This window comes from Oryctolagus cuniculus, chromosome 21, assembly GCF_051225735.1.
Source record: "Oryctolagus cuniculus isolate XC-2025 breed Fujian yellow rabbit chromosome 21, ASM5122573v1, whole genome shotgun sequence".
Lineage (NCBI taxonomy): Eukaryota > Metazoa > Chordata > Mammalia > Lagomorpha > Leporidae > Oryctolagus > Oryctolagus cuniculus.
The window spans coordinates 20,889,345-20,915,035 of record NC_142887.1 but is presented as its reverse complement, the minus strand read 5'-3'; the positions used below and the strand labels follow the sequence as shown (position 1 = coordinate 20,915,035).

At 44.6% G+C, this 25,691-nt stretch overlaps 1 protein-coding gene across 2 annotated transcripts in view; it reads left to right on the top strand.

Annotated features, from left to right (window-relative positions):
* The window catches only part of SPPL3 (signal peptide peptidase like 3), a 132,377-nt gene that overhangs the window by 65,722 nt on the left and 40,964 nt on the right, over window positions 1-25,691 (top strand). For both annotated transcript variants that reach the window (XM_008272297.5, XM_089323293.1), the window contains exon 2: window positions 23,492-23,569. In XM_008272297.5, the coding sequence (XP_008270519.1) occupies window positions 23,492-23,569 (78 nt within the window). The remainder of the gene's footprint in view (window positions 1-23,491; window positions 23,570-25,691) is intronic.

The following is a 25,691-nucleotide window of genomic DNA, read 5'->3' as shown; positions in this document are numbered from 1 at the left end:
AGTTCTGTGGCTCTGCCGTAGGGGCAGGGCTCTTTTGGAGCAGCTTGTCTTGCTTGCGTGTGGTATCTGCTGGGCTGGACTTGAACAGGAAGATCTGAGGTGGTCTGATTCACATTCCTGGAGCCTTGGTACTGTCTTCTGGTTGGGGTGTGTAGGTGCTTCTCTCTATGGCCATGCAGTCTGCTGCAGGGCCCCTTCTCTCTCCAGGCTGCCTCTTGTTCTAGCAGGAGAGCTGGGTGGGATTTGCATCCATGGGAGCTCAGATGTCTTTCAGTTTGGGCTCAGAACTGGTATAGACTTGTTTCTGGAGCAACATGTTGGTTGGAGCAGATCACAAGGATAGCCCGGATTCCAGGAGGGGAAATGGATTCCTTGTCTTGATGGGGAAAGCAGCGGATGTGAGCAGGATGGGGTGGCATTGTTGACAGCCAGCTTTTCAGGCCATCCCCTGTGTGTCCTAAACACTGTAGTTGAATTATAGGAATGCTGGCATGAGTATCTGCTTGAACCTGTTGTAAATGTTACCTTACTTCATTTTTCAGATGTGAATTTGAATTCTGTAGAAAGTGCAGAATAGGATGTGATAAAGTTATGCAGTTTTCTTCTGCTAATGCCCATTTCAGAAGAAACAGCCCTGTTGCAAGGCGAGTTGCCAGAATTCAAGTTATCAACCAAATCTAAGGATTCCCAAGAGGTCTGTGGTATTGGCAGAACAAGTGGTTACTTGAAGTGGCTGTTAAGATTTTTAGAATGGTTCGCCTTCTTTTCGTTTTCCCATGCTGGCTGTTTCTTGTGCTCTTAAAATAGCAGGGGCTTGTGTGCATAGCTATAGACTTTTAGGTGAGGTTTAAGGACATTATTTTTCAAGATATTTCAACTGTATAGAAGAGATTTTTTTAAGAAGGAAGGAGATATTCTTTCCAGCTGAGGAACTGATACCAGGAGAGCATTTTCTCTCAAGATTTTCCAACTATGAGATAGTTTTATTGTAGCAGTATTGGTAGAGTGGGTCAAAGGTCAGGTCATGGACATCATTTGCAGAATTTTTTTTTAAATTTGTTTTTGAGAGGAAGAGTTACAGACAGAGGGAAAGACAGAAAGAAGGGTCTTCCATCTGCTGGTTCACTTCAGAGCTGATCCAAAGCCAGGTGCCAGGAGCTTCACGGGTACAAGGGCCCAAACACATGGGCCATCTTCTGCTGCCTTCCCAGGCCACAGCTGAGAGCTGAATCAGAAGAGTAGCAGCCAGGACTAGAACCAGTGCCCATAAGGGATGCCAGCACTGCAGGTGGAGGATCAACCTTCTGCGCCACAGCACAGGCCTCATTTGCAGAATTCTTGATCATCTTTTACATTGTAACAAATAAGTTTTCACAGATTTCTGGAATGAGTAATAACCGAAAAGCTATTGTTCAATGAGCACTAAATGGTTATACGAGTGAATTTTCACTTCAAATTTAGAACAGTGTTACTTAGCTAAGAGTGCCTTTCTGATTACCAATTTTACAAACACACAGTAGTCACTGTCTCCGCCCCCCCCACCCCCCTGCCGCCACCATTTATGGTTTCACATTCTGTGGTTTCAGTTTCCCGTGGTCAGAGGTAAGCATGTGAATATAGTAAAGATGTTTAGGGGAGGGAAGAGGCCACATTCATGAAACTTCTGTCATGGTACATTGCTAACAGTTGTTCCATTTTATTACCAGTTATTACTGTTGATCTCTAACTGCCTCGTTTGCAAACTAAACTTTATCATAGGTATGTAGGTATAAAGAATATATGTACTACATAAGACTTGGTCCTAGCCTCAGTTTTGGGCTCCACTTTCCTTGTTCCAGAATGTTATATGCATGGAATCCTGTTGGTAATTTTTTCAGTTTGGTTTCTTTTATGTAGCTTAATGATATTTGAGTGTCTTCCATGTCAAATCTATTAGTAGTTCATATCCTTTTATTGCTAAGTAGCACTCCATTGTATAAATTTGTCTCAGTGGTCACTAATTGATGAGACATTCGCCTTGTTTCCAGGTTTTGGTAATTGTTTCTTTAGACAGCTATAGAGAGAGAGACAGAGAAAGGTCTTCCTTCCGTTGGTTCACTCCCCAAATGGCTGCTACAGCTGGCGCTGCGTCAATCCGAAGCCAGGAGCCAGGTGCCTCCTCCCGGTCTCCGATGCAGGTGCAGGGCCCAAGAACTTGGGCCATCCTCCACTGCCTTCCCTGGCCACAGCAGAGAGCTGGACTAGAAGAGGAGCAACCAGGACAGAATCCGGCGCCTCGACTGGGACTAGAACCCGGGGTGTTGGCACCGCAGGCAGAGGATTAGCCTAGTGAGCCACGGTGCTGGCCAGGTTTTAGCAATTCTGAAGAAAGCTACTATCTACCTTCTCATTTAGGATTTTCTTTTTTCTTCTCTTTTTTATAAGGTTTGTGTATTTATTTGAAAGAGTTACAGAGGGGTGGGGGAGGTTGGGGGGTGGGAAGAGAGAGAGAGAGAGAGAGAGAGAGAGAGAGAGAGAGAGAGAGAGAAATCTTCCATCTGCTGGTTCACACCTGTGATGGCCACAGTAGTTGGGGCTGGGCCAGACCAAAGCCAAGAGCCAGGAGCTGCTTCCAGGTATCCCACACAAGTGGCAGAGGCCCAAGCACTTGTGCCATCTTCTGCTGCTTTCCCCAGGCCATTAACAGGGAGCTCGATCGGAAGTGGAGTGACTGGAATACGAACCAGCGCCCATATGGGATGCTGGTGGCCAGTTATTGGCTTTACCTGCTACGCCACAACACTGGTCCTATCATTCAGGATTTTCTGGGGACATATATTTTCATTTTCTTGAGTCATATGATACAGGTGTGTTTAACTTTATATGAAGCTGCCAAACTTTTCTGAAGTGGTTTTGGATTCCTACCAACAATGTTTGAAATTTTCCAGTAGCTCTGTTTCCTCATCAGCTCTTGTTATGGTCATTTTTTGTTTTTGTGGCTTAATTTGAACCATTCTAATAGATCCATGGGTGAGTTGTGTCTCAAAGGTAGCTTTCATTTTCATTTTCTTAATGACTGATGATAGTTCAGTGTCTCCTTGCAGATGTAATTGCCGTCTGTATCTCTTCTTTGGTGAAATATCTATTAATATCTTTGGTTCATTTTAAAAATGGGTTGTTTTCCAACGGCAAAAAGGAAGACCTTTCTCTGTCTCTCTCTCTCTCACTGTCCACTCTGCCTGTCAAAAAAAAAAAAAAAAAAAGGGTTGTTTTCTTACTGAGTTGGGAAAGTCATTTGTTTTCTGGGTACCAGTCTTATCTATGACATGTATTTTGCAGAATTTCTCCCTGTGTGTGGCTTCCTTTTCCTTTTCTTATCAGTGTCTTTCAAAGAGTAATTTTTATTATAATGAAGTCCTGCTTGTGAATTTTTCTTACCCAATTTGTGTGTTTTATGTCTTGAGAAATCTTCACCCAGCTTAATGTTAACACAGAGGTTTTCTACTTCTAGAAATTTTATGGCTTTCAGTCTTATATTTAAGGGTATGATTCTTCTTGAATTAATTTTTATATACATATGAGGTTTTTTAAAAGGTGTATTTATTTGAAAGGCAGAGTGATAGGGATGGAGAGAGGAAGAAGAGTGTATGTGTGTGGAGGGAGGGGAAGAGAGAGCACTTCATCGGCTGGGTTCACTTCTCAAATGTCTACAAGAGCCAGGGCTGGCCCAGGCTGAAACCAGGGGCTAGGAGCTCCATCCAGGTCTCCCATGTGGATGTATGGGAGGAACGCAGCAGCATTATTTGCTGCTTCCCAGGCATATTACCAGGGAGCTGGCTAAGAAGTAGAGTGGCCAGGACTCAGACTGGCATCCGATAGGGGATCAGGGCATCCCATGATCCCATGCAGCAGGTTAACTTGTGCCACAACAGCCAGCCCTGCAGATGAAGTTTTTTTTATTTATTTTGCCTGTGGATATCCAGTGCTCAGAAGACTCTTTCCTCTGTACACTTTGTCAGAAATCAGCTGATCACAGATTTGTGGGCTCCTGGAAACTCCACTGCTTGCATGGCTCAGTGTGTGTGTCCTCTCCCAGTGTCACGTGACAGCTCCACAGTAAATGTTTAGTCAGTTCAGGTGGGACCCCGGATTCTTTCCCCACCCCTACAGTTGCTGTGGATATTCTAGTTTCTTTGCTTCCATACAGATTTTAAAATTGGCTTGATATTTCTTCAGAAAGAAACTTTATAGTTTACAGTTGCATTGATTTCTGCTGAGTATTGCCTTCCATTTGCTTTGAGTGTAATTTATTCTTTTTCTAGTTCTTTTTTTGAAGATGGAAGCTTAGATTATTTATTTTAAATTTTTTGTCTTTTAATATAGTTAGTACTGTGTATTTCCCTCTGACAATAATGCTTCTGCTGCATTGCACAGACTGATTTGTTGTGTTTCCTCATTGAGTTCAAGATGGGTTATTTAGAAGTGTGTTGTGGGGCTGGCGCCGTGGCACACTTGGTTAATCCTCTGCCTGCAACACTGGCATCCCATATGGGCACCGGGTTCTAATCCTGGTTGCTCCTCTTCCAGTCCAGCTCTCTGCTGTGGCCCGGAAAGGCAGTGGAGGATGGCCCAAGAGCTTGGGCCCTGCACCTGCATGGGAGATCAGGAAGAAGCACCTGGCTCCTGGCTTCGGATCGGTGCCAGCTGTAGTGGCCATTTGGGGGGTGAACCAACAGAAGGAAGACCTTTCCCTCTGTCTCTCTGTCTATAATTCTATCTGTCAAATTAAAAAAGAAAAAAGTGTGTTGTTTAATTTCCAGATATTTGGGGATTTCAGATTTCTTTCTGTGGATGATTTCTAAGTTAATTCTGTAGTTGGAGAGCATGTTTGGCATGATTTCAGCCCTTTTAAATTCATCAAGACTGTCTTTAGGGCGTAGCATATGACCTAGCCCAGAAAATGGTCCGTGTGTGTGTGTGTGTGTGTGTGTGTGTGTGTATTGTTTACCATTAGCTCGTTGGGGCAAAGTTATTCGTCCCTTTCTGTTTCAGCATCCGCATCTCTAGCTGACAGTTGAAGGTATATTGTTGAAGATGAAGCAGTCAGTGGCAGTAGTGGCAGTAGCTTGTACAGTGCTGAATATATTATAGTAAGAGCCCCAAAGTATTAGCTATTATTGTTATTGTTGTTATAACCACAGTTTAATTTCTTAGTCTCATAGATTTCAGGCAAGGCTTTGGATGCTTGGATATTTTATAAAGAAGTACATCCTTTTTTATAAGTTTTTCTTCATGTTTATTATCACATATGGGGGGCAGATAACATTTGTTTCCGTATTGGTGGCTTTCGAATGTGGAAGAAAGCAAAGTTTAGAAAATCTGTGTAACTCAAGCTTTAAAAATACTGTAGCTGGGGCTGGCGCTGTGGCATAGTGGGTAAAGCCACCACCTGCAGTGCCAGCATCCCATATGGGCACCGGTTCAAGTCACGGCTGCTCCACTTCCAATTCAGCTCTCTGCTATGGCCTGGGAAAGCCGTAGAGGATGATCCAAGTCCTTGGGCCCCTGTACCCACGTGGGAGACCTGGAAGAAGCTCCTGGCTCCTGGCTTCGGATCAGCACAGCTGTAACCATTGCGGCCAATTTGGGGAGTGAACCAGCAGATGGAAGACCTCTCTCTCTCTCTCCCTCTCTACCTCTCCTTTTCTTTGTGTGTAACTCTGACTTTCAAATAAATAACTAAATCTTTTTTTAAAAAAATACTGTAGCTTGGGGGAAGTATTGTGGTATAGTTGGTAAGGCTGCCTGCTTCCTGCAACACCGACATCCCATTTGGGTGCCATTTAAAGTTCTGGCAGCTCCAGCTCCACTTGCTCCCTGCTAATATTCCTGGGAAAGCCGGGAAGATCGCTCAACTTCATGTGTTCCTGCCATTCATGTAGGAGAGCTGGACGGAGTTCCTGTCTTCTGACTTGGGCCTGGCTCAGCACTGGCTGTTCCCAGCATCTGGGGAATAAACCAGCAGACAGAAGATATGTCCCTCTTTCTGTGTCTCTCCTTCTCTCTCTGTAATTCTGGCTTTCAAATAAATAAATCTTTAAAAAAGAATACTGTAGCTTAAGCTCTAACCAGGAGATTGTCTCTTGCTATATCAGATTTTCTCTAAAAGTATTTTTCCTGAGTGTGACTTTCAGGATTTATTGATTTTTATGAATATCTCGCTTTTTGTCATGATTGACTTAAAATCCATAAATAAGTCACCAAGGGCTTCTCATTCTTCCTTCAGTTACTAACAATATCTTCCTTCCTTCCTCCCTCCCTCCCTCCCTCCCTCCCTCCTTCCTTCCTTCCTTCCTTCCTTCTCAGGCAGAGTTAGACAGTGAGAGAGAGAGACAGAAAGAAAGGTCTTCCTTCCGTTGGTTCACTCCCCAAATGGCCGCTACAGCCAGCGCGCTGCGGCTTGCACACTGTGCCGATCCGAAGCCAGGAGTCAGGTGCTTCACCTGGTCTCCCATGCGGGTGCAGGGCCCAAGCACTTGGGCCATCCTCCACTGCACTCCCTGGCCACAGCAGAGAGCTGGACTGGAAGAGGAGCAACTGGGACAGAGTGCAGCATCCCAACCGGGACTAGAACCCAGGGTGCTGGCACCACAGGTGGAGGATTAGCCGAGTGAGCCGCGGCGCCGGCCCTCTAACTGTATTTCTATTGTTGATTTTCCTCCTGGAGTTCTGGATAGCAGTTGTTTCATCAGAATCTTTTTAGAGAAGTAAAAGTGGATTAATTCCAGCTAAAGATGCCACTCAATGGCCCTTTGTACCTCTAAAATACTAGGGGTATTAAATATTGTTGTTATGGCTGTGGCAGAAGAATCCTCTTTAAAGGCTGCTGTGTGTCAGCTCTTGGGAGATACTCAACACATAAGACCTGAGCGTTCTGCTCTCACTGTCTGCATTTCAGTAGACACTCACTGACGGACTGAAACATTGCAAAAGTTTCACCTCTCGTGTATAACTTAGAGAGTTATGCTGTCATAGGGTGCTAATGAGAAATAATAAAATGAACATTCCGTATGACAATATTTGGCACATAGTAAATGTTTCACAGATGTTATTTTCTTTTTTTTTTTTTTATTTGACAGGTAGAGTTATAGACAGTGAGAGAGAGAGAGAGAGAGAGACAGAGACAGAAAGGTCTTCCTTCCATTGGTTCACTCCCCAAATGGCTGCTATAGCTGGCACTGCGCCAATCCACTGCCAGGAGCCAGGTGCTTCTTCCTGGTCTCCCATGCAGGTGCAGGGGCCCAAGCACTTGGGCCATCCTCCACTGCCTTTCCGGGCCACAGCAGAGAGCTGGACTGGAAGAGGAGCAACCGGGACTCCAGCGCCCATATGGGATGCTGGTGCCGCAGGTGGAGGATTAACCAAGTGAGCCACGGCGCCAGCCCCCAGATATTATTTTCTATTGTTAGTATTTGTATGCAGTTTCTGAATCAAGACTTAATTGCCTAGTCTTGTGTTGAGCTAAGATTCTTTACTATAGTACAGGGCTCCCCAGCACATGTTCTATGGAACATAAAGCTTGTTAGGTGCACTAAGGAGAAAAAGGAGAAGGGGCTGGGTTTTGTGGGAAAGTGTTCTGAGCTGCAGTGGCTGTCTTCTAAAAAAAAAAAAGAAGAAGAAGGCCAAAAACCAAAAAAATCTGGTGGTCCCATTAGTTGTGTTTAACTCAGTATTTACCAAACTGACTTGTCCATCATCGCTTTGAGTCATGTAAATCAGTTATGTTATTTAGGAAACCTTTATCCCCTGAAATCTGCTCTGAGAAATGCTATTTAAGAGTTTTTGTGTGATGTTGATATTTGCCTGTTGTCACCCTTATTTTTTTATTTAAGAGTTTTTGTGTGATGTTGATATTTGCCTGTTGTCACCCTTATTTTTTTATTTAAGAGTTTTTGTGTGATGTTGATATTTGCCTGTTGTCACCCTTATTTTTTTTTATTTATTTGACAGGTAGAGTTACAGACAGAGAAAGAGACAGAGAGAAAGGTCTTCCATCCGCTGGTTCACTCCCCAAGTGACCACAATGGCCGGAGCTACGCCAATCCGAAGCCAGGAGCCAGGTGATTCCTCCTGGTCTCCCATGTGTGTCACCCTTATTTTTGTCATAAGACATTAGCTCCGCTGTGACTGGGGTTTTGTGAAAGCAGAGTCTCACCATTTCTGCTCTCATGGGGTGACTAAGTCCTCACCACACACTGTCAAATAGACACAGCATTTCTCTCTACAAGGGGTTGTGCAGTGAAGCTGAGGGGAGGAAGTTGGGCTGCTTTTTAAATGAGGGTGGATGGGCCAAGGAGAACTTGGAATTCAAATATGAGCTTAGCATAAACATGTATTTATAATGTCAACAGAGGCCGGCGCCGCGGCTCACTAGGCTAATCCTCCGCCTAGCGGCGCCGGCACACCGGGTTCTAGTCCCGGTTGGGGCGCCGGATTCTGTCCTGGTTGCCCCTCTTCCAGGCCAGCTCTCTGCTGTGGCCAGGGAGTGCAGTAGAGGATGGCCCAGGTGCTTGGGCCCTGCACCCCATGGGAGACCAGGAAAAGCACCTGGCTCCTGGCTCCTGCCACCGGATCAGCGCGGTGCGCCGGCCGCGGCAGCCATTGGAGGGTGAACCAACGGCAAAGGAAGACCTTTCTCTCTGTCTGTCTCTCTTCACTGTCCACTCTGCCTGTCAAAAAAAAAAAAAAAAAAAATTAAAATAAAAAGAAAAATAATGTCAACAGAAAACAGCAACAAAGCTACACAGTAAATTACCTTTTACATTGAGTTGGTGAATGTTAGCTGTTTAACATGCTGTACCTAGAACACTATGCAGATTCTGAAGTAGGTCCCCAGTACCCATGATCTTGGATTCATTACATGCGGAAAAGTGAGTATCAAGCCTAGTGGTTAGGATACTCATGTTCTACATCAGAGTGCATGGTTCCATCCCTGCTCTGCCTCCCGACCCCAGCTTCCTGCTGATGCAGACTGCAAGAGGCAGTGGTGATAGCTGAAGTGATTGGGTTCCTGCCACCCACGTGGGAGATCCATATTGAGCTCCCAACTTCTGGTTTCTGGCTGGGACTGTCAGTAGACTGGCAGATGGGAGCTTTCTCACTCTCTGCTGCTCAGAAAAAACTTTCTTAAGATTTATTTTTATTTATTTGAAAGGCAGAGTGACAAAAAAAAAAGGGAGAGCCTAAGAAAGATATCTTCTATCAGGTGGTTTACTCCTCAAATGGCTGCGACAGCCAGGGCAGCGACAGGCCAAAGCTAGGAGCCAGCAACTTCATCTGGGTCTCCCACATGGGGATTGAGGCCCAAGCATTTGGGCCGTCTTGCACTGCTTCCCCAGGCACATTAGCAGGGAGCTGGATTGGAAACAGACTCTCACTGACTGACTGAAACATTGCATCTGGACTTGAACTGGCATTGTGATATGAGATGCTGGCCTTGCAGGCAATGGCTTAACCCACTGTACCACAACATCTGCCCCCTCAAAACATTTTTAAAAGGTAAAATCTGTATAGTAAGTCTGTATATTATAAATGTATAAAAGATAGTGTTAAAACATTTAGAATTCTAAAAGCTTTTGCTGTTGAGTATGTTATTTGGAAACTTGTGCTTTAACCTCCAGTAGAGTTGTAAAACCAAGTTTGCTTTCTAGCATGGGCTTCCATTACAACCAGTCCTGGCATCTGCTGTACCAAGTGTAGATAGGCTGGGGATCAAAATTGAAACAGATACTAACATTGGAAACTGTAATCATAAAGGTGGAAGGAGAATGGGAGGGCTAAGTAGCTAAACAGGACCCCATGTCCCATTGGGAGATAGAAGAGTTTAACTGCAAAGAGGTTATATTGTCCACCAGCTCCCTCCTGCAAACAGCCCAACTTCACTGCAGTCATTCTGTGTAGCTTTGGGACTGGAAACAATGGGGCCCTGAGAATGACCTTGATTTTGTTTCTCTTCTGGAAAATGACTAATGACTTTCCATCTCTGCTTCTTTTTGCTAATAGAAGTATTTACTTGGTACAAACAAAATGGCAGATACTCAGAGTAAGCAGAATACTTTAGCTTCTGGGCTAAACAGTGTATATTTGAGTTCATCACTTACTACCTTTTTTTTAATTAAGATGATATTAAGGCTTTTTTTTAAAGATTTATTTTTATTTATTTGATAGAGTTACAGAGGTGGAGACAGAGAGAGGTCTTCCATCCGCTGGTTCACTCCCCAGAAGGCTGCAATAGCCAGAGCTACGCCGATCTGAAGCCAGGAGCCAGCAGCTTCTTCCGGGACTCCTCCATGGGTGCAGGGGCCCAAGGACTTGGGCCATCTTCTACTGCTTTCCCAGGCCACAGCAGAGAGCTGGATCGGAAGAGAAGCAGCCGAGACTTGAACTGGTGCCCAAATGGGATGCTGGCGCTTCAGGCCAGGGCTTTAACCCACTGTGCCACAGCGCCGGCCCCACTTACCACCTTTCTAACCTTATGCAAGATATATCTCCTCTCTCTTCCTCAGTTTTCTTGTATGTAAGTGAGGGGTAATATTAATTACTGTGATCATGAGGATTAAATATGAGATACTTCAGAGTAGGCCAGTTGTTTGAATAAGTGTTAACTATTACCCTATAGAATTACTAAAATAATTTTCTTTATTTCATCATCCCTTGGCTGAAAACATTATAGTGATTCCTGTGAATGCCATAATATAACAATAACATTGGTTATTAACACCCCATCTGCCAGATAGCATTCATTAAAACTGTGAGATATGTATTATTACCTCATTTTACAGATAGGAACATTGAAGACTAGAGAGGTTAAGTAACTTGCCTAGTGTCATACAGTTGGCACAGGACAGAGCCAGGATTTGAACCTGAGCTGTCTGCCTGCAGAGCCTGTGTTCTTACCTATTCTGCCGCAGGCGGGATGCAGGCAGCATCACAAGGTACTTCGGTAGCAACTCAGTGTGTTTCCTTGGCCCTGTTCTCATTATTGAGATTCTTTCTCCTCAAGCTGAGTTAACTTGGTCCATTTCCACTTTTGCCCTTATATAAGCCGTTTCTTCTGCTTAAACTGCCTCCCTTGGGGCAGTGTTGTGGTTGTGGCAGGTTAAGCCTCTGCCTGTGATGCTGGCATCCCATATGGCTGCCAGTTCAAGCTGCTGCAGTTCTGACCCAACTCCCTGCTAATGTGCCAGGGCAAGCAGTGGAGGATGGATGGCTCAAGTGCTTGGGCCCTGCACCCACATGGGAGACCTGGAAGAAGCTCTGGATTCCTGGCTTCCACCTGCCCCAGCTGTGGCTGTTGGACCACTTGGGGAGTGAACCAGTGGATGGAAGATATCTCTGTGTCTTTCCTCCTCTCTCAGTATCTCTGCCTTTCAAATAAATGAAGAATAAATCTTGGGAGGAAAATAAAAGCCTCCGTTTTTTCAACCAGTCTTCTGGGAAACCTGCCAGTTTACCTTTCCCAGCTCTTGATGTCTGTTGGTTTTGTTTTTTTTTTTTTTTTTTTTTTTTTTAAAGAAAAAGACATTTGGCCGGCGCCGCGGCTCACTAGGCTAATCCTCCGCCTAGCGGCGCCGGCACACCGGGTTCTAGTCCCGGTTGGGGCACCGGATTCTGTCCTGGTTGCCCCTCTTCCAGGCCAGCTCTCTGCTGTGGCCAGGGAGTGCAGTGGAGGATGGCCCAAGTGCTTGGGCCCTGCACCCCATGGGAGACCAGGAAAAGCACCTGGCTCCTGGCTCCTGCCATCGGGTCAGCGTGGTGCGCTGGCTGTAGCGCGCCGGTTGCGGTGGCCATTGGAGGGTGAACCAACGGGAAAAGGAAGACCTTTCTCTCTGTCTCTCTCTCTCACTATCCACTCTGCCTGTCAAAAAAAAGAAAAGAAAAAGAAAAAGACATTTATTTATTCATTCATTCATTTATTTGAGAGAGTTACAGAGAGAGGGAGAGACAAAGAGAAAGTTCTTCCATGCACTGGTTCACTCTCCAGATGGCCATAATGACTGGAGCTGGGCCAATCAGGAGTCAGGAGCTTCTTCTAGGTATCTCACGCAGGTGCAAGAGCCCAAGCACCTGGGCCATCTGCTGCTGCTTTCCCAGGCCACAGCAGAGAGCTGGATCTGAAGAGAAGCAGCCAGGACTAGAATTGTACCCATTTAAGGTCTGGCACCACAGGCAGAGACTTAGCCTACTAGCCACAGTGCAGGCCTCTTGATGTCTTTCTTTAGCATCTTTACTTGGCTCATTTCCATAGCACTTAGACATTCATTATTTGAAGAAAATTCAGGCGTCTTTTTATACATTAATCAGTATCAAAAATTTATACCATATGAATTTTATAAAAGTAAGTGATTATTTTACTTTAGGAAACCAATCTCTGAATTTAAGAATGTTTCAGCTTAGCATCCTCTTGAGCCCTCCCTTTTCTTTGAACCTGACCTACCAACCTCATTTCACACTGGATGACCCTGTGAATTGTTGTGTGGGGATGACTGAGTCCCTCTGGCATGAGCTCTTTCATAAAACCATCACTGCTGCATTCCATTATTGCTTCTCTGACCTTTCTGATCTCAGTAAAGAAAGTGTTATTTCCATCTAGAAAGCAAAGCTAGCTAACCTTTTTCTTCCCTCTATAATCTTGTCCACATGGTCATTTCCCTTCTTTTCTAGTTATCATTCATCTTTCCTTCTCCAAGAATTTCTGTTTCCTGTCTTGAGGGTAGCATAGGTCTCCACTGTCCCTACAGAATGAATAAACAGGGGCTGGCACTGTAGCATAGTAGGCTAAGCTTCTGCCTGCGGCACCCGCATCCCATATGGGCACTGGTTCAAGTTCCAGCTGCTCCTCTTCTGATCTAGCTCTCTGCTGTGGCCTGGGAAAGCAGTAGAAGATGGCCCAAGTCCTTGGGTCCCTGCACCCAAGTGGGAGACCCAGAAGAAGCTCCTGGCTCCTGGCTTCAGATCAACTTGGCTCCAGCGACTGCAGCCATTTGGGGAGTGAATCAGTGGATGGAAGACTTTTCTCTCCCTCTCTCCCTCTCTCTGTCTGTAACTCTACCTCTCAAATAAACAAAATCATTTTATATATTTATATTTATATATATATATATAAATGAATATATATATATATATATAAATGAATAAGCAGTCACTGTCTTGACCTTCCACATTACCAGTTTCATTCCTAGCTTCTATTGCTGGGGCAGTGCCCTAAGGAAATTACATAAATTCCCTACTTCTCTTATCCCGGTTCTGTTGAAATTGCTGTGGAAATCACTTATGTGTGGACATTATGGCACAGGGTGAAGATTAAGCCACCACTTGGGCCATCCCATATCAGAGTGCCTGGTTCAAGTCCCAGCTACTCCACTTCTGATCCAGCTCCCTGTTACTGTGCTTGGGAAGCAGTAGATGATGGCTGAAGTACTGGAGTCCCTGTAACCCATGTGAGAGACCCAAATAGTTTTAGCTCCACGCTTTGGCCTGGCCCAGCCTTGGCTGTTTGGGGCGTTTAGGGAGTGAGCTAGCAGATAGAAGATCTCCTTCTCTATCACTGTGCTGTAAATACATACATACCTGTGATCTCTTAAGTTAAACGTCCTACTCTCAACCGTCATGCCTTTCTGCTTATGTCAAGAGAGTGTGATATGATAGTTGGAAGCCTAGACCTTTAGAGCCATCCTGTTTCAAATGCTTTGAATCTATGTAACCTTGGTCAAATTTCTGCTTCCTGCCACTCCAGTTTGCTCAGCAGGTGTAATTCTACTTTGTTGCATTCCAAAATGATCTTTTCTCAATGCTCAGTCCTCCCTGTAGTAACTCCTGATTTCCATTGTGCCAGCTATTCAGGAACAATGAAACCAGACTGAATGCTGAGTAGAAATGGTTTACTATCAAAAAGAGCCTGATCCAGCTTAGAGTTGTGGCTCTTGGTGATGAGCCTTGAAGGAGGGAAATGGGTTAGGTCTTTCAAAGGCTCAAGGAGGCAGAGCACTCCACTCGAGTAAAGTGGAGTGTCTGAATGTTGCTGATTGCTGGTGCTGTCTGGGCTCGCTGATTAGGTGATCACTGGGCCAGATGGAGCTGATGTGTATTCAGAGGGTTCTGCCTTGAGTTGTGTCCAGCTGCTGCTACCACATATGTGAGGCTCCAAAATTAGGGTTTTGGTGTCCACTCAGGTGTTCACTACTGACAGCAGCCTAGGTGGTCAGGTCAGGGTTTGTTATCACCCATAGAAATTTTAACTCTTAGGGCCAGGGCTGTGGCACAGCAGGTTCAAGCCCTGGCCTGCAGCATCCCACCAGTTCAAGTCCCTGTTCCACTTGTGATCCAGCTCCCTGCTAATGCGCCTGGGAAAGCAGCAGATGACCCAAGTGCTTGGGCCCCTGCACCCATGTGGGAGACCCAGAGGAGGCTCCTGGCTCCTGGCTTCAGCTCAGCTCAGCTCAGCTCTGGGCATTGCAGCCGTTTGGAGAGTGAACCAGTGGATGGAAGTCAGTTAGTCTCTCTGTCTCTGTCTCTCCCTCTCTCTGTAACTTTTTCAAATAAAAATGAAAAATAATTTTTTTTCTTAAATTTTAACTCTTGCCCCTCGTTCGTTCCTTTCCTCCAGTGTATTTCACCAAGTCCTGTTGATTCTTCCTTCAAAAGTACAGATGTAGCTATCTCACCTCCTCTGTTTCTACTTACGACTGAAAGTTTTCTCACCTCTTGCCTAGATTATTGGAAGAGCCCCAGTCGGTCTCACTGGTTCTAGTCACTTCTGCTTCTTCCATCAACTCTGGATATTTCTGCCTGATGAATCTCCCAGAAATATTACTGTATTCCTCTTGGGATTTTACTCTTCTGATTTAAAAAAGGTAGTATTTCTAGAGAGAGCTTACGAGTGTAGATAAAATCTTGCTGACCAACTTAGACTGCTGGTACCCCGTTTTAACCCACTCATTAAACAGAAGCTGACCTTTCGGCTGTCTCCAGGCTTCTGTCATTCATACGCAGGCCAGGCGTTTGTTCCTGATGACAGTCTTCTTCCTTCCCAGAGGGCTGAGATTGTGACCTTCATTCTTTTTCCTTCTCCATTCTCTCTTCCTCCTCCCAAATGGAACTTCTATGAGAGGCGCTCAATAAACAGATGCTATTTAAATTTTTTTTTTTTTTGACAGGCAGAGTGGACAGTGAGAGAGAGAGACAGAGAGAAAGGTCTTCCTTTTGCCGTTGGTTCACCCTCCAATGGCCACCACGGCCGGCGCACCGCGCTGATCCGATGGCAGGAGCCAGGAGCCAGGTGCTTTTTCCTGGTCTCCCATGGGGTGCAGGGCCCAAGCACCTGGGCCATCCTCCACTGCACTCCCTGGCCACAGCAGAGGGCTGGCCTGGAAGAGGGGCAACCGGGACAGAATCCGGCGCCCCGACCGGGACTAGAACCCGGTGTGCCGGCGCCGCAAGGCGGAGGATTAGCCTAGTGAGCCGCGGTGCCGGCCAGCTATTTAATATTTTGTGACTCAGGCCAGTGCTGTGATGTGGAGGTTAAGCCTCCGCCTGCAGGGCCAGCATCCCATATGGGTGCTGGTTCTGTCCTGGCTACTCCACTTCCAATCTACCAAGTCCTGTCGATTCTTACTTCAAAAATACAGCTTGTAGCTCTATCACCTCCTCTGTTTCTGATTCTTACAACTCAGTTTTATCACCTCTTAGCTCGCTGCTAATGTGCCTGGGAAAGCTGTGGAAGATGGCCCAAGTACTTGGGCCCCTACACCCACGATCAAGTGAACCAGCGGATGGAAGACTTCCCTCCCTCCCTCCCTCCCTCCCTCTCTCTCTCTCTCTCTGCCTTTAAAAATAAATAAATATTTTTAAAAATTTATGACTCACAGAAAATGTTTCCCCCAAATCTGTCAGGTGTTTTATTGCAGATCCAGTTTTACTTTTGTCACAAATTAATTTTCAGTGTATTGAGGCTTTTTTTTTTTTAAGATTTATTTGAGAGGCAGAGTTACAGAAAGGCAGAGAAAGAGAGGTCTTCCGCCACTGATTCACTCCCCAAATGGTCGCAACTGCTGGAGCTCAGCTGATCTGAATTCAGGATCCAGGAGCTTCTAGGTCTCCCACATGGGGCCCAAGGACTTGGGCCATCCTCCTCTGCTTTCCCAAGCCATAGCAGAGAGCTGGATCGGAAGAGGAACAGCCAGGAGTTGAACCAGCACCCGTAAGGGATGCCAGCACTGTAGGCGGCAGCTTTACCTGCTACGCCACAGCGCCGGCCCCCAATTGCTTTTTCAAACTAAATTATTGCCTGGATTATGTGATTTACTCTTTACTGTTTACTCTTTATGTAGGTCCATCTTCAGTTATGCTTTGAAAAAATGTTTCAAAAAATAAGTAAGTGGAGAATGTAACCAAATGTGGCATCCCTAATACTTCCTAATTTTTTCTTTCCCATAAAGGGAAAATTTGTAGCATCTTAGTAAGTCCTGGAATGCAAGTCATTTTCCACATATAGTATTTGAGCTTGGGGCCAGCGCTGTGGCGTAGTGGGTAAAGCCACAGCCTGCAGTGTTGGCATCCCATATGAGCACCGGTTCGAGACCAGGCTGCTGCACTTCTCATCCAGCTCTCTGCTATGGCCTGGGAAAGCAGTGGAAGATGGCCCAAGTCCTCCCTGCATCTGCCTGGGAGACCTGGAGGAAGCTCCTGGCTCCTGGCTCCTGGCTTCAGATCGGCGCAGCTCTGCCCATTGTGGCCAATTGGGGAGTGAACCAGCAGATGGAAGACCTCTCTCTGTCTCTGTCTCTCTCTATCTCTGCCTCTCCTTCTTTCTCTATGTAACTCTGACTTTCAAGTAAAATAAACAAATCTTTAAAGAAAAAAAATTTGAGCTCAGAAAAAAAATGTAACTACTCATTTGCTGTTCTGTTACATGTATGTAAAAATTTTACATTTAGGATCAACATTGTGGTACAGTGGGTTAAGCCGATGCCAATGATGCAGGTGTCCCATATGAATGCTGCTTTTAGTCCCAGCTGCTCCACTTCAGATCCAGCTCCCTGCTAGTGCGCCTCAGAAAGAAGCAGAGGATTGTCTGATAGGGCTCCTGCCACCCATAAGGGAGATCCAGATGGAGTTCCTGGCTCTTGGCTTTGGTCTGACCCAGCTCTGGCCATTGTAGCCATTTTGGGAATTGAACCAGCAGATAGAGACGGATCTCTTTCTCTCTCTTTTTTTATTTTTTTCCTTTCTTTCTGTCACTCGGCCTTTAAAATAAATCTTTGTTTAAAGAAGATTTTTTATAAAAATTACGATAAAATGGAAAGTTTACACAAAGTGCTTCTGCTAGATATGGAAGGACCATTGTTCTGAGAAAACCCTTGTGCTGTCATTTGAGCTGCTGGCTGAACTAGAGCACCCTCTTCACTAGGAAGAATGACTGACAGACAGACTGGAGATCCTCAGACTTGAGTATTTGGCAGTTTCTCAAAAAATGGATAAAGTGAGCCTATCACGTCGAGACAAAATAAACAACAAGATGTTTTTGACTGATAATTTGAGCTCTCAAGTGAAAATTAGAATCTTAGAAAATGTATATCTGTTACAGTGAGCCTCAGGAAGGATGTGAACAGGTGTAACTTTGGATACTGTGTAATGAAAAGTGACAACATCTGGAAGAGCGTGTAACTGTGTGTGCCAGTACCTTTCAGATTACAGTGCCTGAGGTCACAGAATTACCGTGAATAAAAGATCCATCCAAAGTATATCCAGAGGATTTTAACATAAAACAGTAAAAATAATCAGCTGATACCATTTCAGATTCCACATTGCAGAGAACTTTTGAGAAATTATAACTTGTTGAATTTCAGTTATAGTATCAAGGTAGAATATCCTTGATTATTTGAAAAAGTTATTAAAATAACTCCTCCCTCTTTCAGCTACCCATCTGTGTAAAGCAGATTTCTCCCCCCCTATGGAATTAACCCAAGCAACATATGGCAGTAGAGCTGTAGAATCAGGCAAGAGAATCCAGCTGTCTCCTATTTAAGCCAGACATTACAGTAGTTTGCAAAAATGTAAAAGAACCCCCTTTCTCACTAAACTTTTGGAAAATACAATTATTTTTCCTTTAAAAATGTTTGTTAGCATGTAACGGTTTTACATGTATTAATACATATTTTTAACTTTTCTCAGTTTAAATTTCTGATACACATATAATAAATATCACTAATTATAATCCACATGAACAACAACTCTTCAGAGTACTCAATTTCAAGAGTGTAAATGGTCTCACAACCCAAAAGTTTGAAACATGCTGGCCCAAGGCAGAGCCTGTGCGGGTTGGCATAATGGTTGCTTGGCTTGCTGGGTGGATGAGAATGCTTTCATTGTATAGCTGGGAGGCTGACACACACAGCATACCAGAACAGTGCTCTCTGTGTCTCCGTTTGGCATGACTTTTTAGCAGGATATGTGTTATAAGCACTTGCCGGTAAAGCAGCTAGAAATAGATGTTTGTAGGGCAGTTACTACAATCCAGCATGGTTCTAAACATCTTAGGGTGTATAACCTTATAGATGAGAGGACTTTCTGGTAGTTCTTTATTACTTGGAGGAGTACAGTTATAGAATTAGTGGTTTTCATAATAACCATATAAAATACTTTCAGCTTGGCAGTTGACTGCACAGATACATCACTTGGCAAAGCCTTCAAGTCTGCTTTCAGTACATTTGGCTAACCTGGTTTTGGCAGGTCTCAAATGCATATATTTAGTTTTCTTCTTGTGTTTCAGTAAGAACTCTAATTTCGAAGAACGGGTAGTTGGTGTCTTTCCTATCCATCCAGAGTCTGTAGAAGCAGTCACTTGAGTAGGAGGGCCTGGGAGGCACTCCAACCTGTTGATGTTTTGGTAGAATCTGAAGTAATAGCAAAGTTAGAGGCTGTGAAATGACAGCTCAAATTCTAGTTTCCTAGAATCAGCCAGACTTTGCCCTGCAATACCTCCTTTTCCCATCTATCTTAGTTTTACCCTAGATCTCAACTCCAGACCCCAATTCTTAACAGTAAAATCCTAATCTTACTTTGCTTCTTTGTATGGGTAAAGAACAGAATACAGAGAAAGGCTCAGCAGGGACCCTTTTCCTCCCAGGGAAGACCCTTAGACTTTTTGGAAACTGCTCTGTGATTGTTTAATGGACTTATAAAGTGGGTGACAATTAGCCTATTGTAGGAGACCAGTGGTGTCTGCGCACAAACACCAGACAAAGCAATGTATTTGACAGAGGAAGAAAAAGTCTGTGGATTAGATCCTAGAGTTTGCCAATTTTTTAAAAAGTGACTCAAGAAAAATTTCCCATTGATTGAATACATGAACCAGAAGACTACCTGAAGATAAGATGATGGTTGCCTTCATCTGTCTCTGCTAGTATAGTCTAGGTTTTATATAAGCCCTTATTATTTTTTTATTTTATTTGAAAGAGCCAGATAAAGCGAGCACCCGTCAAGTGACTCACATCCTTACATGCCCACAAGGGCTGCAGCTACCCCAGGCTGAACTCCATCCAGGTCTCCCGTGTAGATGGCAGGCACCCAACTACTTGAACCATCCATCACATGCTGCCTACCAGGGAGTGTAGTAGCAGAAGGCTGGGAGTTGAGGGGGAACCAGAACTCAAACCCAGGTACTCCAGTATGGAATATGGACATTCTAATTGGCAGAGACTCACATGAAGTTCTAGGCTGCTGCAGGCATTTGGGGAGTGAACCAGCAGGTAAGAGGTTTCTGTCTGTCTCTGTCTCTCTGTCTTTAAAAGAAACAAAATAAATTTTATTTTAATTAAAAAAAAAAAAAAAGACTGGTGGGCATTGTGACACAGTGTGTTGAGTCACCACTTGGGCTGTCCATATATCATATTGGAATGCTTGGAATCAAATCCCAGCCATGGGGCCATTGCTGTGGCGCTGTGGGTTAATGCCCTGGCCTGAAGCACCAACATCCCATATGGCTGCTGGTTCTAGTCTCGGCTGCTCCTCTTCCTATCCAGCTCTCTGCTACAGCCTGGGAAAGCAGTAGAAAATGGCCCGAGTCCTTGGGCCCCTGCACCACGTGGGAGACCTGGAAAAGGCTCCTGGTTCCTGGCTTCGGATCGACGCAGCTCTGGCCATTGCAGCCATCTGGGGAGTGAACCAGCAGATGAAAGACCTCTCTCTGTGTCTCTACCTCTCTCTGTAACTCTGTCTTTCAAATAAATAAAATCTTTAAAAAAAATTTTTTTTTAAACCCCAGCCACTGCCTTTGAACCAGCTTCCTGCCCTTGCTCCTGGGAGGCAGCAGATGATGTCCCAGTCTCTTGAGTTCCTGCTAGCCATGTGGGAAACCTGGATAGAGTTCCTGGCTCATAGCTTTGGCCTAGCCCAACCTCAGCTATTGCAGGCATTTGGGGAATGAACCAGTAGATGAAAGATACCCCATTACTCTGCCTTTCAGATAAATAAATATCTTTAAAAAAATGTACCTGACCTGTGATCTAAACAGGTTGATGATAATCACAGAGGTCCACAGTTCTGCAAATCCAAAACTGTGAAAATCCAGAGTTTTCCTATAATTTATTTTGTATCAAGATGTGGCATACATTGATAACAAGGCTACTTACAACCTTTATTGATCCTACTTAGTGTAAATCTTGATATATTACATGACAGAAATATTAGTATTTGGTTTCAGATTACTGCTTCAGACCCTATTGTCAGTGTTTTCTTTGTCAAATCTGGAACTCTGTTCTCAAGGTGTTTTTGGTTTTTGATAAGGAGTTAATGAAAGAATAGTACTGCCATTGTGGAATGGTATGAAAATTAAATGCTCAATGACATGTTAAATGTTGGTGTAACACCAACAAACACCAGAATCCCAGTTTAGCAACAGAGATGGAATCAGTGCAGTCCACTAGCACTTCCCACAGTGATGCAATGCTGCTCTTCGCCGTCTAGCACAGTTACCACCAGCTGTTGAACAGTTGGGCTTTGACTCATGCAACTGAGGAACAAGGACTTTACACAGATATGCACTTAAAGAGTGTGCAATTAGAGTGTAATTTACAAGGCTGTTTATTACAAAATTGTCCATAACAGCAGAAATGTTAGAAGCAACTCCATTATCCATCTGTATAGTACCAAGTTAATAACTTTAAAAAATTTTTGCCTCTTTTTTTTATTGTTTGTTAATCTCTCCCACCTTTTTTCCCTGATTTAAGATTTATTTATTTATTTGAAAGGCAAAGTTAGAAAAGGAGAGAGACAGAGCTCTTCTATCCACCGGTTTACTCCCCCAAATGGCCAAAATGACCAGGACTGGACCAGGCTGAAACAAGAGCCAGGAACTTCTTCCAGATCTCTCATGTGGGTGCAGGGGCCCAAGCACTTGGGCCGTCCTCCACTGCTTCTCCAGGTACATTAGCAGGGAGCAGGATTGGAAGTGGAGCAGCCAAGACGAGAACTGGAGCCCATATAGGATGCCAGCACTGCAGGCAGCGGCTTTACCTGCTACGCCACAATGCTGGCCCCCAGAGTATTTTTTTTTTAAATATTTATGTATTTATTTGAAGAACAGAGTTACAAAGAGACAGGGAGAGAGAGAGAGAGATCTTTTATTTGCTGGTTCACTCCCTAAGTGGTCACAGCAACCAGGGCTGGGCCTGGGCAAAGACAGGAACTCCATCCACGTCTCCCACAGGAATGTCAAAGGTCCAAGTACTTGGGCCATTTTCCTGTGCTTTCCCAGGCACATTAGCAGGGAGCTGGGTCAGAAGTAGAGCAGCCAGGGCACAACTGGCACCCATATGGGATGCCAGCATCACAGGCAACAACTTAATCCGCTGTGCCACAACTCCAGGCCCCCAGAGTATTTTAAATAAATCCTAAGTCATGTTATTTCACTTATTAAAAGATAAATTTCTGTATTTAAAATTTTAAAGAAGCTATTCAAGTAAACAGTGATCCATGAATGAGCACCAGACCACAAGTGGAACAGTGCTCCTCTGTGGGGACGTGATGGGGAAACTACAGTGTTGGGGAAGCAAGATAAAGAAAATGCTCAGTTGGCTTCTTAAGTGGAAAGTTCCTCAATAGAGGTTTGTTGACAGTTTCTAGTTGGTGAAATTATTCCAAGTTGGATTTTAGTTCACTTATTTAGGAACCCAGAATGCTGGAGACATCACAGCCTAATGGTATCCCAACTAAATTTTTTATATACCCATAAATACTAGTAACTACAGATCAATAAAATGACATTATAAACTACAGCATCATATCATGAGATCTGATTATTGAATGTGCCCCCCCCTTTAAGATTTATTTATTTATTTGAGAAGCAGAGAGATCTTCCATCCACTGGTTCACTCCCCAAATGGCCACAACGGCCAGAGCTGGGCCAATCCGAAGCCAGGAGCTTCTTCTGGGTCTCCCAGGCAGGTGCGGGGGCCCAAGCACTTGGGCCATCTTCTGCTGCTCTCCCAGGTCATAGCAGAGAGCTGGATTGGAAGTGGAACAGCCGAGTTCTGAACCGGCACCCATATGGGATGCTGGCACTGAGGCAATGGCTTTACCCACTATGCCACAACACCAGCCCCCTGAGTGTGTCTTAAGAAGGAAACTCTGCAGTCACTATTCCTTCCCTGTGCATGGGACAGTTTCTAGTCAGCATTCAGAACAAGCAGCTGAGTATCTCCAGGGAGACAGACTTGAAAACAGGATTTCCAGTAGTCAAGCCATAGACAGGAACCAAGGACTTGGCAGTGGGTTTGGAAGCTATAGATACTTAGTGATGTGAACATTGCAGGCCTTGGAAGGAATGCACTTGATTTCTGGTTTTGACATCGAAGGGAGGTGGTGATGAGAGGCAATGCACCTTGAGGGGACCATATATGCAGGGAATGCCTTTGGTTTTGGGCCTGTTGACTTTAAAGACCTAATGGAGTACACCACATGGAGATAATCCATAGGCAGTCAGAAAGATGAAAACGGGATCCAAGAGAGACATGCACACTTTGCGTCATCACTGGATCACTGGGCTGGACCTGTGAGACACTGTTGATGGTTCAATTGCAAACCAGTGAACTTCTGCTCACTGAGACATTTTGTCATTGGGGCAGATTTGGTAGATACTTTTGATGCTTTTTAAATGGGAAGTAGATGTTATAAACATATGTTGTTCTTGAATGTCACAGAGGTGGGATTTTTGCATTGACTTTTAATATCCTGTAAATATTAACTGCAAATAGCTGCAAACCTATCAATTTATTCTTGTTAAACCAGCAAATCTCGTTTTAATTACATTACTCTAGTAATGACATTTTACACTTTTTTTCTTGTTAAAGACAAAAACAGAACGTGGTGGGGGAGGATGCCGAGCTCCATTAGCCTGACTGTAAGCTCCATGGGGCTGTGCCATGACCTAATGCTTCGCCTTTTGTTTCTCTAGGGCCTATTCCCTGGTGGATTCCAGTCAAGTGTCCACGTTTCTGATATCCATTCTTCTGATAGTCTACGGTAGTTTCAGGTAAGATGTTCTCAAAGTGCGGTCGATTTCTGCTAAAAGTGGAAGACTCACTTCTCTGAAACACCTGGCATCAAAACATCTTATTCTGTGAAGAGACACAGGACTTTGGCAGGAAATTGAAATCGAATGGGATAACTTTAATATTTGTTCTTTAGTTGGTTGCTGATAAGCACAACTTGGTTTTACTTACTGCTTTAGCATATAAATGCAAACATGCATAAACAAATTGTTTAAAATCCTGGCCTGAAAATAACTTAGCTCCAAGTGCTCATTGCTGAGAAGGTTCAGAGGGACCTTGATAGTGATTCTAGAGCCTCAGAGGGAGCAAGGTCAGATGGAAGACTGACTTGAAATTTTGTTTGTTTGTTTGTCTGTTTGTTTTTGACAGGCAGAGTGGACGGTGAGACAGAGAGACAGAGAGGAAGGCCTTCCTTTTGCCTTTGGTTCACCCTCCAATGGCTGCTATGGCCGGCGCGCTGCAGCCAGCGCACCGCACTGATCCGAAGCCAGAAGCCAGGTGCTTCTCCCGGTCTCCCATGCAGGTGCAGGGCCCAAGGACCTGGGCCATCCTCCACTGCACTCCCGGGCCACAGCAGAGAGCTGGACAGGAAGAGGAGCTACCGGGACAGAATCCGGCGCCCCGACTGGGACTAGAACCCGGTGTGCCGGCGCCGCAGGCGGAGGATTAGCCTAGTGAGCCGCGGTGGCCTTGACTTGAAATTTTTAAAAAATTACTAAATATATATGCGGTGAAGTATTAGTAATTAAAAATTATGTTAATTTAAAGTAAAATTACTAAAAATTTATGTAGTAAATAGAGAATTTCGTGTTTTGTTTTTCCCCAGTAAAAAAGTATATCAGCAAAGTTTTAGTAGATACACAAAAACCAGAGCAACTACAATAAAATTGTGCCCTAGAAGTTAATGAAGTTCTTTATCTTATCATAAAATACTTTTAAATAAATAGGCATATCCTTAAGGAAATGTATATTTTTCTTAAAATGAAGGCATTAACATAGGCTGAAAATATGAAATTACTGATGGTCAGCTTTTTTGACCTACAGAAATAGTTTCCTACACTTCACCCTATTATTGCTAGCATTGTGTATGGTAGCACGACCGCGTATTCTCCTTGCTGACCATGGGAATGCTGAGACTGGATCCCGGTGGAGGTCTCTTTCTTGGCAGGCAGCCACAGACCTAGGAAGGAGAATGGAAGAGCTGGAGATCCATCACTCCTGTCTTTGTACTCTCTGCAGCTGAGAGGAGTGTGACGTGGCTGATCCACTTAAGAACAAAGGCTGGGAGGCCAGTGTCATGGTGTGGCGGGTTAAGCCACCACCTGCGACACCCACATCTCATATGGGAGCCACTTGGAAACCTGGCTGCTTCAGTTCAATCCAGCTCCCTGCTAATCCACCTGGGAAGGCAGTGGAGAGTGGCCCAAGGTCTTGGGCCCTGCACCCATGTTGGAGAACTGGAAGAAATTCCTGGCTCCTCACTTTGGTCTGACCTAGCCCTTGGCTGTTGCAGCCATTTGGGGAGTGAACCAGTGAACAGAGGCTCTCTCTGTCTTGGTCTCTCTCTGTGACTCTGGCTTTCAAATAAATAAAAAATAAATCTTTTTTTTTTTTAAATGAAGGCTGCATGAGAAAATTTAAATTGAAAACTTGAAAGGGAGTGATGATAACAAATGAAATAGGCATAAGGATTTTGAACGATCCAGTATTATATGAGTTGAGTATCTCTTACGTGAAATGTTTAAGACCAGACATGTTGCAGCCGGCGCCATGGCACAGTAGGTGAATCCTCCACCTGCAGCACTGACATCCCATATGGGCACCAGTTCTGGTCCTGGCTGCCCTTCTTCCAATCCAGCTCTTTGCTGTGGCCTGGGAAAGTCGTAGAAGATGACCCAAGTGCTTGGGCCCCTGCACCAGCATGGGAGACCAGGACGAAGCACCTGGATCCTGGCTTCGGATTGGCACAGCTCTAGCCATTGCAGCCATTTGAGGAGTGAACCAACGGAAGGAAGGCCTTTCTCTCTGTCTCTCCCTCTCACTGTCTGTAACTCTACATCTCAAATAAATAAATAAAAATATTTTTTAAAAAATCAGACATGC